Raw genomic sequence first — 18,553 nt, 5'->3', positions numbered from 1 at the left:
GAATTAGACCAGGATAGGTTAAGAAAAGAAAAACTAGAATCGTGTGTTAATTTCATTGGTCAATTAACAAATAATCCACACTTTTGTAAGTTTAGATAACAGAAGAAGCAGCTGTTTTCTACTTGCTGTCGGCCTGCTGCTGCTGCTGCTGCTGTTACTGCTTGGCCTTATCATGTAACCCCTTCGAACTCTACCTTCAGAAAACTGTGAGACCATGAAATAAAGAACTTAGCAGGACAGCAGCCTCCTCTGCTCTTTCACCCTCGTCCGAAAAGGAAGGGTATCCCATCAAAAGCTCAACAGCTAACGAAGTGTGTGTCATCACTGCAAAATGACTGCCTGACACCAAACCTGCAGTTCCCAAACACAAAGTTGAACAAGTGGCACCATACACAGGTTTCCCAGCAGAGACATGCATCTTCCAGCTCATGGCAAGGCTGGAAGCATTGCCAAGCTGTGTCTTACAGCACAGTAAAGAATGAAAGCACCATGAGTTCTGCGACTAGAAAAATTCATGTTATTCATGGCATCCAAACCCAGAGGTTGCATCACCGGAGGCAGCAAACCAGAACAAAGGATTATCTTGGTAGTCAGAATGGCCTAAAACCAAGACTCTGGTAGTGCTCAAGGAGCTTTGAGACACACAATCATGTTCAGCTGGTGCTTCAGCCACCCATTCAAATGACATTTAGGATCCAGCTGGATATCAGATAGGAGAACAGAGGCAAGCGAGCCCGACACTATTTTACAGTGTGAAACAGGGACACTGCCTTCTCTGTAATAAAGTGAGTGATGGTGGCACCTAGTGCTGACCCCAACACAAACAGTGGCACTGGAAGGAGTGACTGCTTCCCATGACAGAGACCGAGAAGGGTGTTCAGCTCCCATGATCTGGAACATGCCATGAGCAGCCACTGAAGTGTAGGTGGACAAACCAGAAGGGTGGGGAACAAGCTCGATGCCACCAGTGGACACTGGGCTGAGGCAGCCAAAACCACCATGTGATCTCTGATGCCAGGAGAGTCTCAACACCAGCTCTGACATTGCTTCATTTCCAATTTGGCTGAATGAGACCCTGCACAGACCCTCACGGTACACAAGCTTGAGAACCCTACCCATGTGCTTCTCAAATCCTGTCATCCTTCAGACACTACAAATACCTGGAATGGTCAGGACACAGATGTGAAGGTGTCCAAACTCTACACAAAGACCCAACAGTGCAGCACTCAGAACTGGCCCCAGCCAAAAGCCAGAGGAATGTGGAGCAACTTCTGCTTCATGTAAAGGACACAACTGCACTTGCTGCTGGAAAGCACACGTAAGCCTCCTTAATCAAAAAATGTTCTGGAGTTATTTATTTTTCCAGAGTAAGACTCCTGAGATCCCTTTTGAAGCTGAAATGACCAGAAGTTTGGATCACCAGTGCCATGTGCTCTACCTGCCCTTTCCCAGCTCCATGTATGGGGGATGTAGGATGGCACAGCATGCATGGCAGAGGCACTCGGGACTCACTCCAAACAACACCCCTACATGTTCTCACATGAAATGCAGCCACCCACCCCCAGCCATCCACAATTTTCAAGGTATTGCAAATTAAAAATTAAAATTCTTTCATCTGTAAATCAAGTTCCTGGTAGGTGATACAACAAAGACTACATCTGCAGACAGAAGTGCACAGATACAATGGCAGGTGAGGGGACCTGAATAACACCCTTCCATGGCTACCCTCGGTCATGCCAGGAGCTAGCAGCCCATCTAGGGTCCATTTCCACAAGCCCAGAGGCCCAAAGGCAGCTCGGAGAATGTGAATTTGGCTTGGTGGGAACTGGGGAATGCAAATCTGTTCAGAGGAACAGAAACCCCCTTTGGGCTCCTGCCTCAAGTCCGCCTCAGTCCCGGTGTTTCGTCAATGGGGGAAGCCCTCTGAGACATCTTTTGGACCAATGGGAGGAACCAAAACCAGGTAAAGGAAGGGACTGAGATGATTCAGGGAAGAACAAACATGGGAAAAATAGACTGTAACAAGGGCCAGTTGTACATAAACCATTGGCTGGTCAGTACATCTCTGTGTACTAACCTCCATGTCTCCCCTTTTCCTAGGCAAGGGCCTCCATTCTGTGTGCAGACCCGTGTACTGGGGTGCAAGAGCCAGCAGCTGGAGTGGGACCACTGGCCACAGTGGCCCATGTGCCTGAGTACCACCAGCTGCTGTGTCTACAGACACGTGAATGAACATGAGCCACAGGAACTCCAGGCCAGAGGAGCCAACCAGGAGGTGACTTGGGAGCAGGGGAGGGGATGTCCAAGGGTGACCCACAGGAGCTGATTGCTGGAGGGACAGATGAGTCCTGCCCAGCTGATGGAGATGGGTACAGGGGTGTAGGCAGAGCTATGGGTGTCTCTAGGCAGAAAGCACTTGGGAAGAACAAAGATCCCAATCCAATCAAGACAGAGAGATGCTCAGTGTGAGACACTGGGAGGTCTGTAGTGTGTGTATGTTAAGTGTACCCACAGAAGGAGGTCTGTACACCTCACCCCCTGGGACTGCAGACCTCAGGGCCTGTCTATCCAGTGCAAGTAAGCAGAGGCATGGGATCTGGAAGCCAGGTATGGGTATGACCATTTTCACTAGTGGTACTTCATCCTGACAGCCCAGTGCAGTCTTGTGTGAGTGCTGCACATGCTCACCTGTGCTATGGGGCTGGATGTGTGCACATACATGGTCTGTCTGTGTTTTTGTGTGTCTACAAGCAACATCTTCCCAGCCTCGCTACTACTTCCACCTGAAGGGCTGGGGATGTGGCAGCTCCTTCTTAGGTTCCAGGCTCAGCCCTGCCCCAGCATTTTGTCTAAGAACATCCTCAGCATTGCCAGACTCCTCAGAGCTCTACAGCAGGAGCTCTACATACACATGGAGCAAACAGGGAAGTTAGCACAGGTATTTTTCCACTGGGAGGTACCAAAAGGAAGAAACCAGAAAATCAATACTTCGAAATAGCATCAGTATTCTGTAAAATTTTCAGCCATAGATGTTAAAATTTTTATTCCAATCAAAAGTTACTGCCTGGATTCATCCCCTTTGTCTTTAAGCCCTGAGCCAAAAGACTGGAGTTACAGCGAAGCAGCTTCCCTTCCTTACACAATACAGACAAGAACTGGCTTCCAGCAGCGTTGCTCTCCACAGGGTAGCAGCCTAGAGCAATAATCTTCCTCACTCAAATAAATGACTAGATTCTACCTGTATTTTGTAATTGTAAAAAACATCACTAGAAAGTGAGTCATTGTGCTGCTCCCTCAAGCATGCAAAATATCCCTCCCGGGCTCACCCCAACCCAGTGGAGTTGCTGCAGTTTGGTCTCTGATGGATGGGAGCTGTAGAAGCAATAAAGACAACTGTAAAGCCCCCCCTGAACTCACCAGCCTGCACCATGACAGTTCTCCAATTGCCATCTATTCTGCCCATGGCAAAATTAATATAATCTAAACCTACATTAGTATTTCCAGTGCCAGTGCAGAAAAACCACTGTCCTGGGTTGCAGTGTATTCTATTCCTCATGAGCTGTTGAAACCAGGTGGGGTAGTGTTTCCTTGCCTCCTCCCCCCAGACTATCTTTCTGTTAATGGCCCATCATTGTCCTGCCACATGACTCAGAGATAACTCCCTCCTCTTCTGTTAATGAACCTAATCAACGCCTGGCCTCATGACTCATCCCATTGTGAGATGCTCCACCCAGAGGGAAGAACCAAGCATTCCATCCTGGATATAATCTGAGATTCCGAACACCAGAGACAACCTTTCCACTGGATTTCCAGAGGACAGGAACTACATAGCCACCACTGGACCTTCTGAGGAAGAGCAGACCCTTTTTACAGGATCACTACTTCAGCAGAACCACATCTACCACTTCAGGAGGACTGTGGCCACCATTTTATCAGACTGCTACTGCCACCCTGACTAACAGGGTCTCAGGTTGTATCCTGACTCTGTCAGTTTAAATCAGTGTTTCCTGCTTTTTTTTTTTTTTAAATTTCCCTATTAAATTGTTATTCTGACTTGGTGCCTCCCACTGGTTTGTTCTCAAACTAGTACAACCACCAAGGATCCAAACTTCACCATATCACTGTTTGAGGCTAGACACAGCTCTGGGGTCCCTCTGGTTCCACCCTGCTCAGGCAGGGCCACCCAACACCAGGAGCCCAGGACCATGTCCTGGAATATCTCCAAGGATGGAGACTGCACAGTCTCTCTGAGAAACCTGGGCCAGGATTTGGTCACCCTTGCAGGGAAAAAAGTGTTTCTGATGTGCAGAGGGATCCTCCAGCAGTCCAGCTTATGTCCATGGTGTCTGGTCCTGCCACTGGGCACCATCGGGAAGAGTCAGGTTCTGTCTTCTTTGCCTTTAGATGTTTGTATACATTGATGAGAACCCCCTGAGCCTGCTCAGCTCTGGGATGGACAGCACACACCAGTGCTGGAGCTGTTCCTCCCAAGGACAGGACTTTGCATTTTCCTGGTTGAATGCCAGGAGGTTTCTGCCGGCCCATTTCTCCACCCTGCAGGACCCTCTGGATGGACCTGTGACTGCCTGGCTTGTCAGCTGCTCCTCCCAGTTTGGTGTCACCTGTCACTTGCTGTCCTCTGCACATTGCAAATGCCCACCCAGCATTCAGTTCCCAATACACTTGCCATTGCTGCCTTTTCGCAGACTGTGAGCACAACTTAAAGGTACAGAATCCCTCCAACTATTTTCAAAGAACTGACCAGGAAAAAGTTCCACATGTGCAGATAAGGCACCCTGCAGAAAAGTCTTAATATTAACTGATTCTTACCTGTCTTGTTCAGGATCAGGGTTCATGGAGCACACCCAGCTATCAGGGTAGTTCTTCTCCACTGAGCTCAGTTGGAACGGGAGAGTCCGCCACTTCAGACAGACATCTGTCAGAGAGATGCTTTGCAAGTCAGAAATACACAGCCCAAGACACATCATTTTTCTTCCCATAGCCCATTTAACGCCCAAGGACCACACCGAAGTGTATCCAACAACAGTAAGACTAGTGGCCAAAAAAAAAATGAGACAGTCACGGAATGTATTGAGTCAATTCTTTCTTCATGCTCACAAAATGCTTGAATGAAACTCTCAAAGACATCCCTAACAAGAACACAATGAAGCCTGGCATCAACCAATACTAGAGGACCTCACACTCCTGGTGCAACAATGGCACATACAAACCGAACTGAACAGCCAGTCCTGACATCACAGCTCAGCCCAGCAGTCAGGCTGTCTCTTACTTATCCACAAAAAAAAAAAAAAAAAAAAAAAAAAAAAAAAAAAAAAAAAAACTATTCAATTTTTTTATGAACCAGGAACACAACTTTGTCTTTATGAACCAGGAACACAACTTTGTCTTCCAGAGTATTGCTGGCCTACCAGGAAACCAACAGCTTCACAAAATCAAATTCTTCCAGGAAAATCCAAACGCCCTTAAATCAGGCTCTGGAAGGATATCAACACGGGAAGACAAGAAGAAGGGGAGTAAAGCCCCTCCTCCTTCAAAGGAACCTTGAAAAGACTGAGACAACCATCAAGGCAGAAGAGCCTAACAAATAATTCCACAAGAATGGCCTTATATTCCTTCCTACAACCTTATCCTCAAGTCCTGGGGAGTAAAGAAGGGAGTTTGGTGTCCCTCTACCAGGTGACAAAGTGATGGTGTTGAACTTCCCATTACCCTAACAAGGGCTTAGCCAGAGCTGTTTAGAGGTGCACAGAAGAGAACTTGCATTAAATTCCAAGGCAACTGTAAAAGGTTCCCTCTGTGCTGACACACAGTGCAGGCCAGTGCATCAGGGTACAAATTACTTGGACACTTCCCATTGCCTGTGAGGATGTTTCAGATCTTATTCTGGTGCTGGGGTGGGTGGCTTTGGTGAGCTCCAGTTCATACAACATTTCTAAGCCTGCTCTCAACACTGCTACTGGCCATACCTGCCCTGCTCTGTCAGAGCACCTGAAGATCAGTTAGTGAACTGTGCAGGAAAGGAGCCTTGTGCCAGGATGTCACAGAGTACCACTGAGTGCAGACAAACGCAACCTGCAGAGGAGACAGGCCCTAGGAGGGGATAATGATAGTCCATCCCAAGTCTCCTACGCATTTAGCTGTCCCCAGCTGCAGCCAGAAGTGTCCCCCCTTCCCCAGGGAGAAGCAGCTGGATCAGACGCACCGCACTGAATTGTGGTGGGGATCTCCATGGCTCTCCTGCGCTTGTAGCGCAGTTCACTAGACGGAGGCTGGTTCCAGTTTGCTGATAAATAACCAAATTCATCCCAGAACTTGATGATACCTCTCTGGGCTGGAAAACAAACCATATTCTGCTCAATATGGAGCCATTACCACAAAATCACCATCTGCACTCTTGGCTGCCCTCCAGCCACCCAAGTTTTTCCTTCCAGACCCTGGTAATCATGAACCTTCATTACCTATTGCAACATCCTTCCAATACTGAGCCAAATGCTCTCCCATGGCCTTCAGCAAGTGTCGATACTCCTTGGCATCAGCAAAGTCTTGTTTATTATGGGTTGGCTCCAGAACCAAATAGGGCACATCCACCACGCCTACCACTCCTCCACATGCCCTGGAAGAGGGACACACAGTCACAAACATTAAACTGACAGGTTGGCAACCTGAACCATCATGCAAAATGTAACATAGGCTCAAATATTTGTATTTCCTGTCAAGACCTATTTTGCCTGTCTGTAGAATGAGGCACTATTACTACAAGCACTCAACAGCACCAAATGCCAAGCACCTCATACTGTTGCAGGGATGACTAAAACTTGTGTAGAGAACTCTCTATCAAGAAACCAGGGAAATATTAGGCAGTATTAAATATAATTTATTTGTCAGAATGCAAACTGAAGGCTGACAAAGTGAGCAAGCCTCAGGCTCATGAAGAATGACTAAGGCAGAACATGGTTACTGCACAGCCTAAGTCAGATGTAGAAATGTGCCAGGCTTAAGCAAAAAGATTGCAGAAAAATCTGCAGGACTCACATGCCACCCTCCAGCTGTGGGCCCACCTTCTCGTACATCTTGATCAGCCGACTGCAGTTATAAATGAACATGCCGTCCAGCTCGCGCTGCTCAATGTTCACCCCAAAGATAAAATTCAGCTCTTTGGGTTCTTTCAGCGCCCTGTAGGGAACAAAACAGAACTTCAAGAGATGCTGAAAATAAAGTGTATTACTTGCTGGTGTTAGAGAGAGGGTATGGAAATCCAGCACCCCTGAGCATTAAATTAATCCTGTAATCTGCTACTTCTGAAAAGTACAAAACATTTGTTGAAAGGGCATTACAGCTGAATATGAACAAAATACAAAAACTTTGCAATACAGATACTAATATAGGTTGGACAGATAATTTTATTATTGATTTGAATTTTTTTTCTCTTTCAGAATCGATTCTGGTTTTTACTTCAGATGTTTTCATTCAGTGAACTAGTTTTATGAGAGTGCTGTTGCGTCCAGACTGGTCCTTTCCCATGCAATTTTGGTTTGTATTTTCCAGATACAGATCCCTATCTAGATAAAGCATGGAAATGCAAATTTCAATACAAAACTAAAGTCTTGATATGCAGATTCTAGGAAGTTCTCCTAATTGCAAGTTTCACAAGACTGCTCCTTAAATTGGAAAGATGGAGGATACAACACACAGCCCAAGCAGAGCTTTTTTCCCTGGAATGTCAGGCTATCAAGTCACATGATTTTTCCCTTATCTATGCAGCAGATGACTCCAACAAAAGTCAGCCTCAAGCATGTTTCTGAGCCCATAGGGATTTCTGAATCTGAATCTTTGGTTACCAGCAATTCTATCTCCATCAAGGCTAAAAGCCTCAAGATTTTGATCTCTTTGTGCAATAAACCAACAAAATCCCTGTGTCTCACAAACAGAAGCCTGCTCTTCAACACACTAGATTAATCAGGTTCCACATCTTCCCTGATATCCATGCTGAGGATTTTTCATAAGAAGGATCTGTAGCTTCAGGATGGAGGTATCCTCAAATGCGAGGTCCAAACCTGTAACTACTGCAAGGCAGAGCCTATACCACAGTCCTGCCCACCCCTCTCAATTTTGACCTCCTTTATATTCCCCATCTGCCCATATCAAGTCCTTCGCACTTTTGTGCTTTATCTTAATGAGGAATTTGACTTCAGCATGCTTAAATGGTTAGTTGAACATAGTGGAATTATTAAAAATGTTCTGTTGACTGTCTACTAATATCAGATATTAGGAAGACTTGAGCCATGCACGCATGAGCCCTACACAATGATCACCTGCAAATATGAGATCTGAGTCTGTCTTAACGTTGAAACATTGCATATTAAATTCATATTCATTTTTTGTTTAAGGCCATCCTCCCCCACACAGATGCAATGGTACCCTGTGACACATCTTCATTTAAGAGAGGTGACTCTAGTACATTCCTCAGAAAACATCTGGAAGAGCAGCTTTCAATAATTTTAAACCTAAACCTTTGCCAAGAGGGGTTTTGAACACTGCCAACTGCTCAGCTGGAATGTGACCCTTTGGTCTCAGCTCACCGAGGTAGACAACTGTGATTCAAGAGCATGAGCAAGTGTGGCAAAACATGCATCTCAGGGATTCATTTTCTTTTTCTAACTTCTGGAAAAGAATGTAGAGCCTTACACTTCAAGTAATAGCATGTACTCACCTACAAAACAAGAAGGGCATCTCCTCATTTTTATCAGAGAGCACAGGAAGTAAAATTATCATCCAAACCATGGAAAATGAAGTGGTATCAAAAGCCAGGGATTTCATTACTAGGAATGTAGTACCTGTCCTATTGTCTGGATTCAGATCCAACCTGATATTACACAGCCTTTAGAAACCATAAAGCACTTCTTTCATTGATGCACCCAGCATCAGGGAAACAGCAGAAAACTGTCTTAGGACATTCTCTGTAACTCAAGAATTTTCCAAAAGACAACAGGGATTGATTAGTACAGAAGCTATCCTATTATACACATCTTTCAGGATTTTCTTCTGTTTTCTGGATGAAGTACAACGTTGTGGAAGAGCATGATCCTCTGAACTGCTTCTGATCACCAGCGATGAATGCAGGGACACAGGGAAATCCATGTACCTGCCCAGAGCTTATTTTGCTGATCAGTTTAAGAGGAAGAAGTATTTTGCCCATGGGCAGGAAGGGCAGAAAGCTATTCACAAAATTTTTCATTGCACACTAATGTCACCAAACCCAAGAATTAAAGGACAAGGTATAGATGGAAATGTGGAAGGTGAAGAAAACAGCTTCTCTCACAAGCTTCTGTATCCTTCAGATCCTAGCTCTAGCACTTTTAAACTGAAGCTGTATTTATTTATTTCTTTTTAGCATCTTAAGATGCATTAGATCTATCTCCGGCAACATGTCTGGGATAGTTCTGACCTAGGCAGCCATGTAAATGAGCATGCACACAGATAGGTGGGAATGGAGATGTGCTGTATTCAAATCCCCAACTTCCTCAGACTCAGTATTTGTTTTAAGAGCATTTGTTTCTGGTTATCACTTTATTTGAGAAATGCAAAGCAAATGTATATTAAGAGTGAAATATTCCTGTAAGTACATCAAAAACCAAAGTTAATTGCCACCAGAGCTAAGCTAGAAGAATGCCTTGGGATTTCATAGCACTGACTGCACCAAAACTCAGCCCGTTTTTAGAAAACATCCCTAAAATTACTAAAGCTGTTTCACTGTAACTTGTGAACATTTTTTCATCAGCTTTAATCTTGTCTGCAGGTGAAAAAGCAAAGAGTGAAAAAAAGTGATGTGAAAACCACATAAACATCTACAGCAAACAATCCAACCCAGAGACCCACATGTCCTTCAGCAGGTAAAAGGAGAATAGCAAAGGTAACCAGAATAGTGATCCAGCTGCTCAGTTTAACAGCCCAGGCATATAAGATGCCCATGGATATTTAAGCTTTGAGCTGAACCGAACATACATGCGAAGCAGGAGAGACATATGAGCACTTGAAGCAAACAGCCTAGGAACTCCAGAGTTTGGAAGCCCCTGCACTCACCGCTGCTTTGCATCCTTAATCCTTTTCTTGACGTCAGCCTCCTGCCGCATGGTGATGGCCAAGTTCTGGACCTGACGCAGTGTCACCTGGAAACAGGCATTGCATAGTCAAGCTGGGAAATTCATAAAATTCACTCAATTTATGGTTTTCTGCTCTTTCAGGAAGAGCTGAGAAATGTTTTAAATGTAAAGAATTCACAACCGGTCGAGGGTGATAACCAGTGCGACTCCATATGTAGGGCAGCACTTATGCTAGATTGTTTAAGCAGCTACACAGCTGCTTGGAGGAAAATGTCTACATGTAATAAAAGATCAAGGAAACTGAAATCAGTGGCAAGGGAGCACAAGGAAACATCCAGGGTACTTGGATACTGTTGTTTCCATCATATACCAATAGAAGCCCAGAGATTTTAAATTGGTGTTACTTGCTGACCCTCCTGGTGTCCCTGCCAGCCCTCCTCCGAACCCCTGGCACCAGGGCTCAGCCTTGCCCCTCTCAAAACCACAGTCCCACTGGAAGGAAGCAAAGAGCCCTCCCCAAAAGTCCCTGCCCAAATGCCTCAGAGTCAGCTGTACAGGCTGCGGGGAACAGCCAAAAAGCCCCTAGTTCTAGTCCTGTTTCCCAGGCCGCTTCCACAGAGGCTGTCAGCAAACAGCACCTCTAGTCTGGAAGTCACCTTCCCATGCAGGATATATTGGGGGTGTAGGCAGGGGAATGCCAGCACACTTCTCACTTGGGCTGGACACCATGTGAAGATGGTGAAGCACATCCAGTGGTGATGAGGCCATGCAGATGCCTAAATGCTGCTGGAAGTTCACTGCTGACTGGAGCATGCTGCCATGGGGTGCTGTTCAGTCAGCATCACTCCACCACCAGTGCTCCAAACCATCCCTTGGTGCCCAAAACACGATATGCTGCCAAAAGCACAAGGCTTACCCTGGACTCCCGCGTGAGATCCCCTCCAAGGCGTAGCTCAAGGGCACGGGCTTTGCTCTCTGCCTCACGAGCCTTCTCTTCCGCTGAAACATACGGGGACAAGGATGATTGTCATTTAGTACAGACAGACATCGTCAGGAATTCACCCAGGGAGAACAATTCCACAGAGCCTTTGCTGCACTGATGTGCAGTACAAAGGGTACAAAGGGAACACAAAAAGGTACAAAAATCAAACCTTACATGAGAGGGCCCCACTGACATGGCATCTTAAACATGCTCAGAGGTCACAGTCAACACTGGTACAATAGCAGGGATACACTGCGCAAAAGCACGTTTGAAGGAAGGATCCATGAGGAAGTCAACAAGGAACTGGAAAGTGTAAGGATGCCCATGGCTCTTGCCTGCTCTGCCTGGTAACATGATTCAGAGAAAGGCTCTCACAAAACCAGGACTAAGTTCAGGCTTGAAAAGGAGTTCCAAAAAGGTAATTTTCTTGCAGAGATTAAGGGAAAGGACTACTCTCAGAAACACTTTTATCTCTGATAATTGCTAAATTTTGCCTGGAAAAAAGACAAATCTGTGCTATGCATTAAATAGGGCCCAGCATTCTGAAAACCTACCCTGCACGTGATCCCTGCATACAAGAAACTTACCACATAAAAGGAACACCCCTTTTTGCCTCTCTCCTAGACAAACAGGAATGCTGAGGATAGGCGCACACCACCCTTGTATTACTTAAGATTTATTCAATGAACCTCATTTTCCACAAGGAGAATGGACTGAGAGCAGCCCTGAGTAGAATGACTTGGGGGTGCTGCTTGATGAGAGCTGGCAGTGCCCCAGCTGTTGGCACTGGCCTCCAGAAACTCCCCATACCCTGGGCTGATCCCACAGCATGGGCAGCAGGGGGGGGTTCTGCTCCTCTACCCCACCCAGGTGAGACCCCACCTGCAGAGCTGCCTCCAGTCCTGGGGCCCAGCACTGGAAGGACCTGGAGCTGCTGGAGCCAGTCCAGAGGAGGCCACGGAGATGCTCCAAGGGCTGGAGCCCCTCTGCTCTGGAACCAGGCTGGGAGAGCTGGGGGTGTTTACCTGGAGAAGACTCCAGGGAGACTTAAGACAAAATGAGTTATAAGGTCCCTTCCAATCCAAGTTATCCTGTGATTCTGTAATTTGGAAATACAATGGATGCATGCTGAGGAATGGTGTTGCTCACACCAAGGCAAACAAGGCTTGCACTCCCACACCCGGGGGCGCAGCAGCCTGATTACAGCACACCCAAAAGCCACCTCCCTCCCCACTGTCCTCACAGGGAGATAAACTGTTGCTGTAAGACACCCAAAACAAGGAAACACACCAGTGGAGGAGCGACCTTGCCTAAGATTTACATAGCATGAGGTAAGCACGAAGATGACAGGCTTGCAATTTGCTCCTAGGCATTACCAACATCTCTCCAAAAAGCAGCACTCAGTTGCCAGCCAGAAGGAAATCAGTGACTCAGTTCACTTAGACCACTACAACAGAAATCCCTTTTTCTTTCTATGCTGTGTCCCATTGGAGTTTTGTTCACCTCATTCCGACAACAGCATGCTCTGGAGTTCACAGCTGCTTACCAAGGACTGTGCTGTGTGACTAGCCATCATCAAGAGATAGTCTGGCTAAATCAAACCAACAGGAGGCTGGAGGCTGCTTAAAGCACTTGGTCCACTTCAATCAGAGCTTGTAGGGAAGTTGCTGGTGGGCTAAATATGTTTGTGACTAGTGGAAAGAACACAATGGTAACCCAGAAGGGCACAGGTCAAACCTGCTCCACTAATGCAGTGACAACTGAGACGGCTGAAAGGGACCGATTCAGTTACAGGGCTGAGGCCCCAAGGCATAAAGATGCATGTCCTAGGCAGGACAGCAAGCACGCAGCAGCTGGAACCCGTATACACATCCTCCCAGGGGACAACAGGCATGGCGTACCCATGACACTGCCAAGCATGTCACTGAACACACCAAAATAATCTGAAATAATACCTAGAGCAGCACAGAGCTGTTAGCTTCCAGTACTGGACACCTGCATGACTCCCCACCTCTTCCATTTGTTTGCTTTCCAAACTTTGGAAGGGGATTTCCAGAAGCCAGGCAATGGCAACGCCAAGGTGCCTCAGTGCAGTACTCAGTCTCGGTTCAGAAGAACAGAGAAAGAAGGTGATGGTCTTTCACAGCCACCTTGCCCAGGAATGATACTTTTTTCCTAGGTTCACCCGCTCAATTAGGGATCTACATATTACAGCTTATCGCATGAAGCAGGAAGTTAGTTCCTGGGGAATGAAAAGTGGCTTTTCCTCATCTTAAATATATGTACGTCTTCACTCCTGAGTCATAGCTCTTTTTAGACATGCCAAAGCCATGTCACTAACAGTCACTGCTGCTCATACATCTTCCCCCTCTCAGCTATTTTTTGGTTATCCTGTTTTGATTCCACAAGTTCATAAGCTACTTCCAGAGACTCAGCAATCCCTCAGTCTGACTGATTCCAACACATTCCTTGCAGGCAGGCATCTCTGGCATTCTGGAACTGCTGTTTGCTCAGCTGAGACCCACCATTTCTCACAATGTACTCCTGGCTTTAAAAGAGCAAACTGCAAATCATTCCTGGGTGAGGATCCCTCTGGAGAGCTGGACACTATGAGAAATTAATTGTTTCTACCAGCAGGAGAACAAGAAAGCTTGGTGCTACAGGTTAAATCTATTTTCCTACAAGCAAAGTGATGAGATGTATGCCACCAAGGATAATGCCCTGAGCATGTTTTAGTCCTGGAGGCTCCATGTGACCCACTCCTGCAGTAACAGTCTGAGGTCAGCTGGGAGTTTTCACCACAGTCTCCTAAGCCCTTTGCTCAACACCCTCTTTCCTCCAGAGGCACCAGGCCAGTTCAGTGATCCCTGCGCTCCCTGAAGGGTTGGTTTGACGATCCCTGCACACTGGAAGCACTGGGCCAGTTCACAGAGTCAATTAGGTTGGAAAAGACCTCTGAGATCATGGAGTCCAACCTGTGACCAACACCACCACATCAACTTGACCATGGCACTAAGTGCCACATCCAGTCCTTCCTTAAACACCTCCAGGGATGGTGACTCCACCACCTCCCTGGGCAGTCCATTCCAATATCTAATGACCCCTTTTGTGAAGAAATTCATCCTAATGTCCAACTTAAACCTCTCCTGGTGCACCTTCAGACTATGTCTTCTCGTCCTGTGACTAGTTGCCTGGGAGCAGAGACCTACCCCCACCTGGCTACAGCCTCCTTTCAGGTAGTTTTACCTGAGCCTCCTTTCTAAGCTAAACCACCACAGCTCCCTCAGCCTCTCCTCACAGGATATGCACTCCAGATCCTCCACCAGCTCTGTTGCCCTTCTCTGAACTCACTCTAACACCTCAATGTCCTTCTTGAAATGAGGGGCCCAGAACTGAATGCAGTACTTGAGGTGTGGCCTCAACAGTGCTGAGTACCAGGCCAGGGGGAAGAATCAGTTCCCTGGTCCTACTGGCCACACTATTTCTAGCACAGGCCAGGATGCCATTGGCCTTCTCGGCCACCTGGGAACACTGCAGGTTCAGTGATCCCTGCACACCCAAAGGCACCGGGCTGGTTTGGTGATGGAAATGGGTGACATTTTTGTGCCAACAGGACCTGTTCTCAGTGCTGGGACACCAATGGACACCAATTTTCAGTGCCAGATGCTAAAACTCCACTTTTAAGTGTCGTGAAAGCCTCATAGACTGCTTTAGGGAAGAAGCCGCTCTAAATCCTGCTCTTTGCACCTTATTGAAAAGCAATGGGAGTGTGTGCTCAAGACCTGCCCCGGCTACAGGACTCAATCTAAAAATAAATTCACCTATGAGGACTGACGCACACAATAAAATCTGCTTAAGCTTCATCTTATCAAGTCTATCTTACCAGGCTGTACTTCCTAAAGGAGGAACAGGGAACATGGCAATTCACACCATTTCACTCTGCTGCTTTGCCTTGGGGCAGGGTCAAAGCCACACTGCTGTCTGTGATGCTGCACAGGCTGAATGTGGCACCATCCCTTGTGCATCTGACCTGCAGCCATACACAGACGTGCCTAAAGCAGCTCCGACACAGGGACAGAGGACACATGCCTCCAAGTGATTTATGTAGTTGATTTATGAAACCTACCAGAAGATACAGGTCACATATAGATGACTTACAACTTCCAAGATTCTTCCTTCACTACAGCATTCTTCCATCAAGGGTTAGGGAGGGACACTGCTTTGTGTATTAAATTTCTGGAGATTTAATACAGTTAAAATACAGTTTAATGCTATATTTATATGCTTGTGTGATTTCTATACGCTGCATATCCAATAATGACAAACTGATTTTTCCCTGAGGATTACAGGATTTAACAGAAAAGGAAGATTAGATGAGCAAAAGGTATGCCTGGAAGGGTTAAAACCAAACAAACCAGGGCTCCCTGGTACACCCAGACCAATCCCTTTACATTAAGTGACAGAATAAAAACCTACTTTTTTAGCTGCCTTAACAGGAAAGGCACAGAACACAACCAAAAGCTCATGATATGTTAAAGGTGAGAGAAAAACTGCAGGGTGACAGGGCTCAGCCAGGCTTCTGCCGGAATGAGGGCAAACTGCTGGGACTCCAAGGGTTATCCTGTACATCTGCTACTCAGATGAAATGATCTCTAGGAACAATGTACATTCCTTCCATTGCATGGAAGTAAGTCTGTGTCATCTGTAGTTGCTGCAATAATTCAGTTCCTGAGCAATCCATGAACCTAGAGGCAAGCAATCCCAGGTCACACCCAGCAAGGGTTTGGTCCTCCCCTTAGCAATAGCTGAATGAAGGCACATGCATACCCTGAGGACTCACCTATCCTTGCCATGTGCTCTGCTTTCTTCACCTCTTGCTCTGCACGGGTCTTGAAACGGTTTGAAGTGTATTTGTACATCCTGTGATGATCAAAATTTATTAATCAGCAAACTCAGCAGTAAGATTTCATCACTCCATGAGAGAACAAGGTCCCCATGTGCTACTCTACTCCTCCCAACAGATTCAGTAAATGGAGGAAGTTTACGTATCATGAACTGGACATTTTTGGATGAAGCTAGGCAAAATCTTTTTAAGTCAGAGGTGTTTTAGTAGTAGCTGCAACCACAATATCCTCTCTTCTTCTGCATTAACCAGTGGGGATGAAGTATATCCATATTCTTGGAGCAAATCTCAAGACTTAGAGAAATAATTTCTTCAGAAGTGGAAAAGAGGAGTGAATATATACGGAAAGCTCCTCAAAACACTCCCACCACAGCTAAATAACCTTTCCTGTGAACAGCTGTCTACAGGTGCAGTATGATAGGTCCATCTCACACAGGGCTAGCTCAAAGCAGAGCAACAATTTGACCAGAACTTCAAGTTTCACGACACTTCTGTGTGCTCCATGTTGTGGTGGCCGGTGGACGTACATTACGAGGGACAGAGAGTTCTCGGTAAGATGGGTCCCTAGTACCACAGAAGCCACCTTGTGCTAGGGTGGCCAAAGGGGCTTCTCCCAGGATGCTTGTTCTGTTAAGTTAATCTATCCCAGTTGGCTGTCAGCCTCTACCCCTCGTCACTCCCCCAGAGCTTCTCCATTGGTCCTTGTTCCCTAGTCCTGCCTTTTCTCCACCCCCAGACAAAACTGTGAACCTCAGGATCATGTTTGTATTTGCCTCTGCTGCCTTTGACAGTGTAGAAGCAATAAATGCTCCTGCTGGAACGCACGCAAATGCCCTGCTTGACTCTTTGGTACAGACTGTAATACTGAACCCACCCATACTTCTGTGGGGGCACGCGGGACCCCACAGAGCCGGAGAGAGACAGTATTAAATGGTGCCTGAACGTGGATGGCCTCGGACTGTCCCCGAGAGTGTCTCCAGCACAACTTCGCTGCTGGAATAAAGTCGCCTTTCGAGCAGCCATTTCCCCCAAAGAAACCTCTGAGTTCTATCCGGGGTCTTGGAAGGGAGACCAACAACCTTCTAGGGAAAGAGAAGACTGGTCTAAAGTCGGTGGACCACCCTCGAGACTTTTATTTGACCCTCTAAGGTAATATGGGTCACTTTTGTATCCTTTTCTGTTAATTTCCTTTTATCTTGAGGGTTGGGAAGAGAGGGAGATGGGGCAGAGTTGTCTCATCTCCTGTGGGAAGCCTTTCTCCCAGTTCTAAGAGTCCTTGTTCGTGAGAATTTTTGTTATACAAAGGAAGGTTTAAAACATTTTGTTCAGTGGTTGTTTAAGCAGTGGTTAGTTGAGTATTTAAAATGCTTTGTGAGATGGTTGTTATGTCTGGAAAAGGTTATTTCCTTTACAAGCTAGCAAAAGCTATTGATTGTCTTGTAAAACGGTTGGGAAATGTTAACCTCAGTTTAAAAAACCCTTTACCGCTTCCCTCTCCCTACATCCCTGATCCCTCTGCCCTGCTTCAAGGGAAACCGGGAAACGGATTCTGCCAGAGTGCACAGGTCCGCTATCATCTGCCTGCTCTCTCCTGATCTCCTTTGTTCCCTGTCCATGGTGGTGCTGGCCAGGCCACCCCGGGTCCTACCCCAAACCTCTTCCCTGTACCCACCTCCCCGGTTTTCTCTACTTAACATTTGCCACAAGATCATGGTGGCAGCAGAATCAATCCCGCAAACCCAGCTGCTACCTTTATTTTTAATTCTCCCACTTCCATTCCCCTCAAATAAAATGGCGAACGATACGTGGAAGCTGTGGTGGGCTTTTCGCCTGCATGCGGTCCCACTTCTGTCCCTGGCCCCTCCCATGCATTGATACGTGTTGCATGGGGCCCTTCCCCCTCTGCCGAGACTCCCTTCCTAGCCGCAGATCCTGCCTCTTCTCCCTCCTGTGTCCCTGTGCCCTCCATTGATGGCCCTGCCCATGAAAACCAACCCACCTCACGCTCCCACGCGGCTGAGACCGAGAGTGGGGGTGGTAGCACCCGGGGAGACTTCAAGACGCTCAGGGACAGCAGCACCTCTGCATGTGCTGCCTTGGTATCCCTCCCTTCACTGCCCAGCCATAGTGAGGGCTGCATATGTGTGTGCTAGAGCGCAAGGTGCTGTGAAAGCTGCTGCACGAATGTAGCGCCTGTACCTGCCTCATGAGGGGAAATTGCAAAGTGTTCACGCCTGCCTGCTACGAGCCCTGTGCTGGAACAGCCGCTCCTGCCGGGCTCAGCCTGCCCCTGAGCGTCAGCTCTGTGCCCCAGCCGACCTGGCTTCGGGCCCCAGTAGCCCCAGCAGAAGCCGTGAACGAAGCGGCAATGACTCTCCCACAGAGTCCGTGGTGCCCCCCCAGTGCCATGATCCTGGCGGGTTCCTGGCTTGAGAAGCCTCAAGCTGAAAAAGCGGCATACGGGTATTGTTATGTCCCAGCCCACTGCTGGGCTGGGGCAGCGAGATGCCGATCAACCCTGGGCCCTCCCGTGGATTGAGTTTCCCC

General features: G+C 47.1%; 1 protein-coding gene across 9 annotated transcripts in view; it reads right to left on the bottom strand.

Moving 5' to 3' along the window:
• The window catches only part of MORC2 (MORC family CW-type zinc finger 2), a 53,928-nt gene that overhangs the window by 8,593 nt on the left and 26,782 nt on the right, over positions 1–18,553 (bottom strand). For 8 of the 9 annotated variants that reach the window (XR_007207357.1, XM_048322492.1, XM_048322485.1 and 5 more), the window contains 7 exons: positions 15,944–16,023; positions 11,038–11,120; positions 10,102–10,187; positions 7,054–7,194; positions 6,480–6,634; positions 6,224–6,352; positions 4,831–4,936 (listed from right to left, as the gene is read on the bottom strand). Coding sequence is in view for 8 of the 9 variants with exons in the window: in XM_048322492.1 (XP_048178449.1) it covers positions 4,831–4,936; positions 6,224–6,352; positions 6,480–6,634; positions 7,054–7,194; positions 10,102–10,187; positions 11,038–11,120; positions 15,944–16,023 (780 nt within the window). In the remaining variant the exon portion in view is untranslated. The remainder of the gene's footprint in view (positions 1–4,830; positions 4,937–6,223; positions 6,353–6,479; positions 6,635–7,053; positions 7,195–10,101; positions 10,188–11,037; positions 11,121–15,943; positions 16,024–18,553) is intronic. The other variant, XM_048322487.1, reaches the window with a different exon arrangement.

Source organism: Corvus hawaiiensis, chromosome 18 (genome assembly GCF_020740725.1).
Source record: "Corvus hawaiiensis isolate bCorHaw1 chromosome 18, bCorHaw1.pri.cur, whole genome shotgun sequence".
Lineage (NCBI taxonomy): Eukaryota > Metazoa > Chordata > Aves > Passeriformes > Corvidae > Corvus > Corvus hawaiiensis.
Note: the sequence above shows the minus strand (reverse complement) of the source record. Positions and strands in the feature narration are given on the sequence as shown.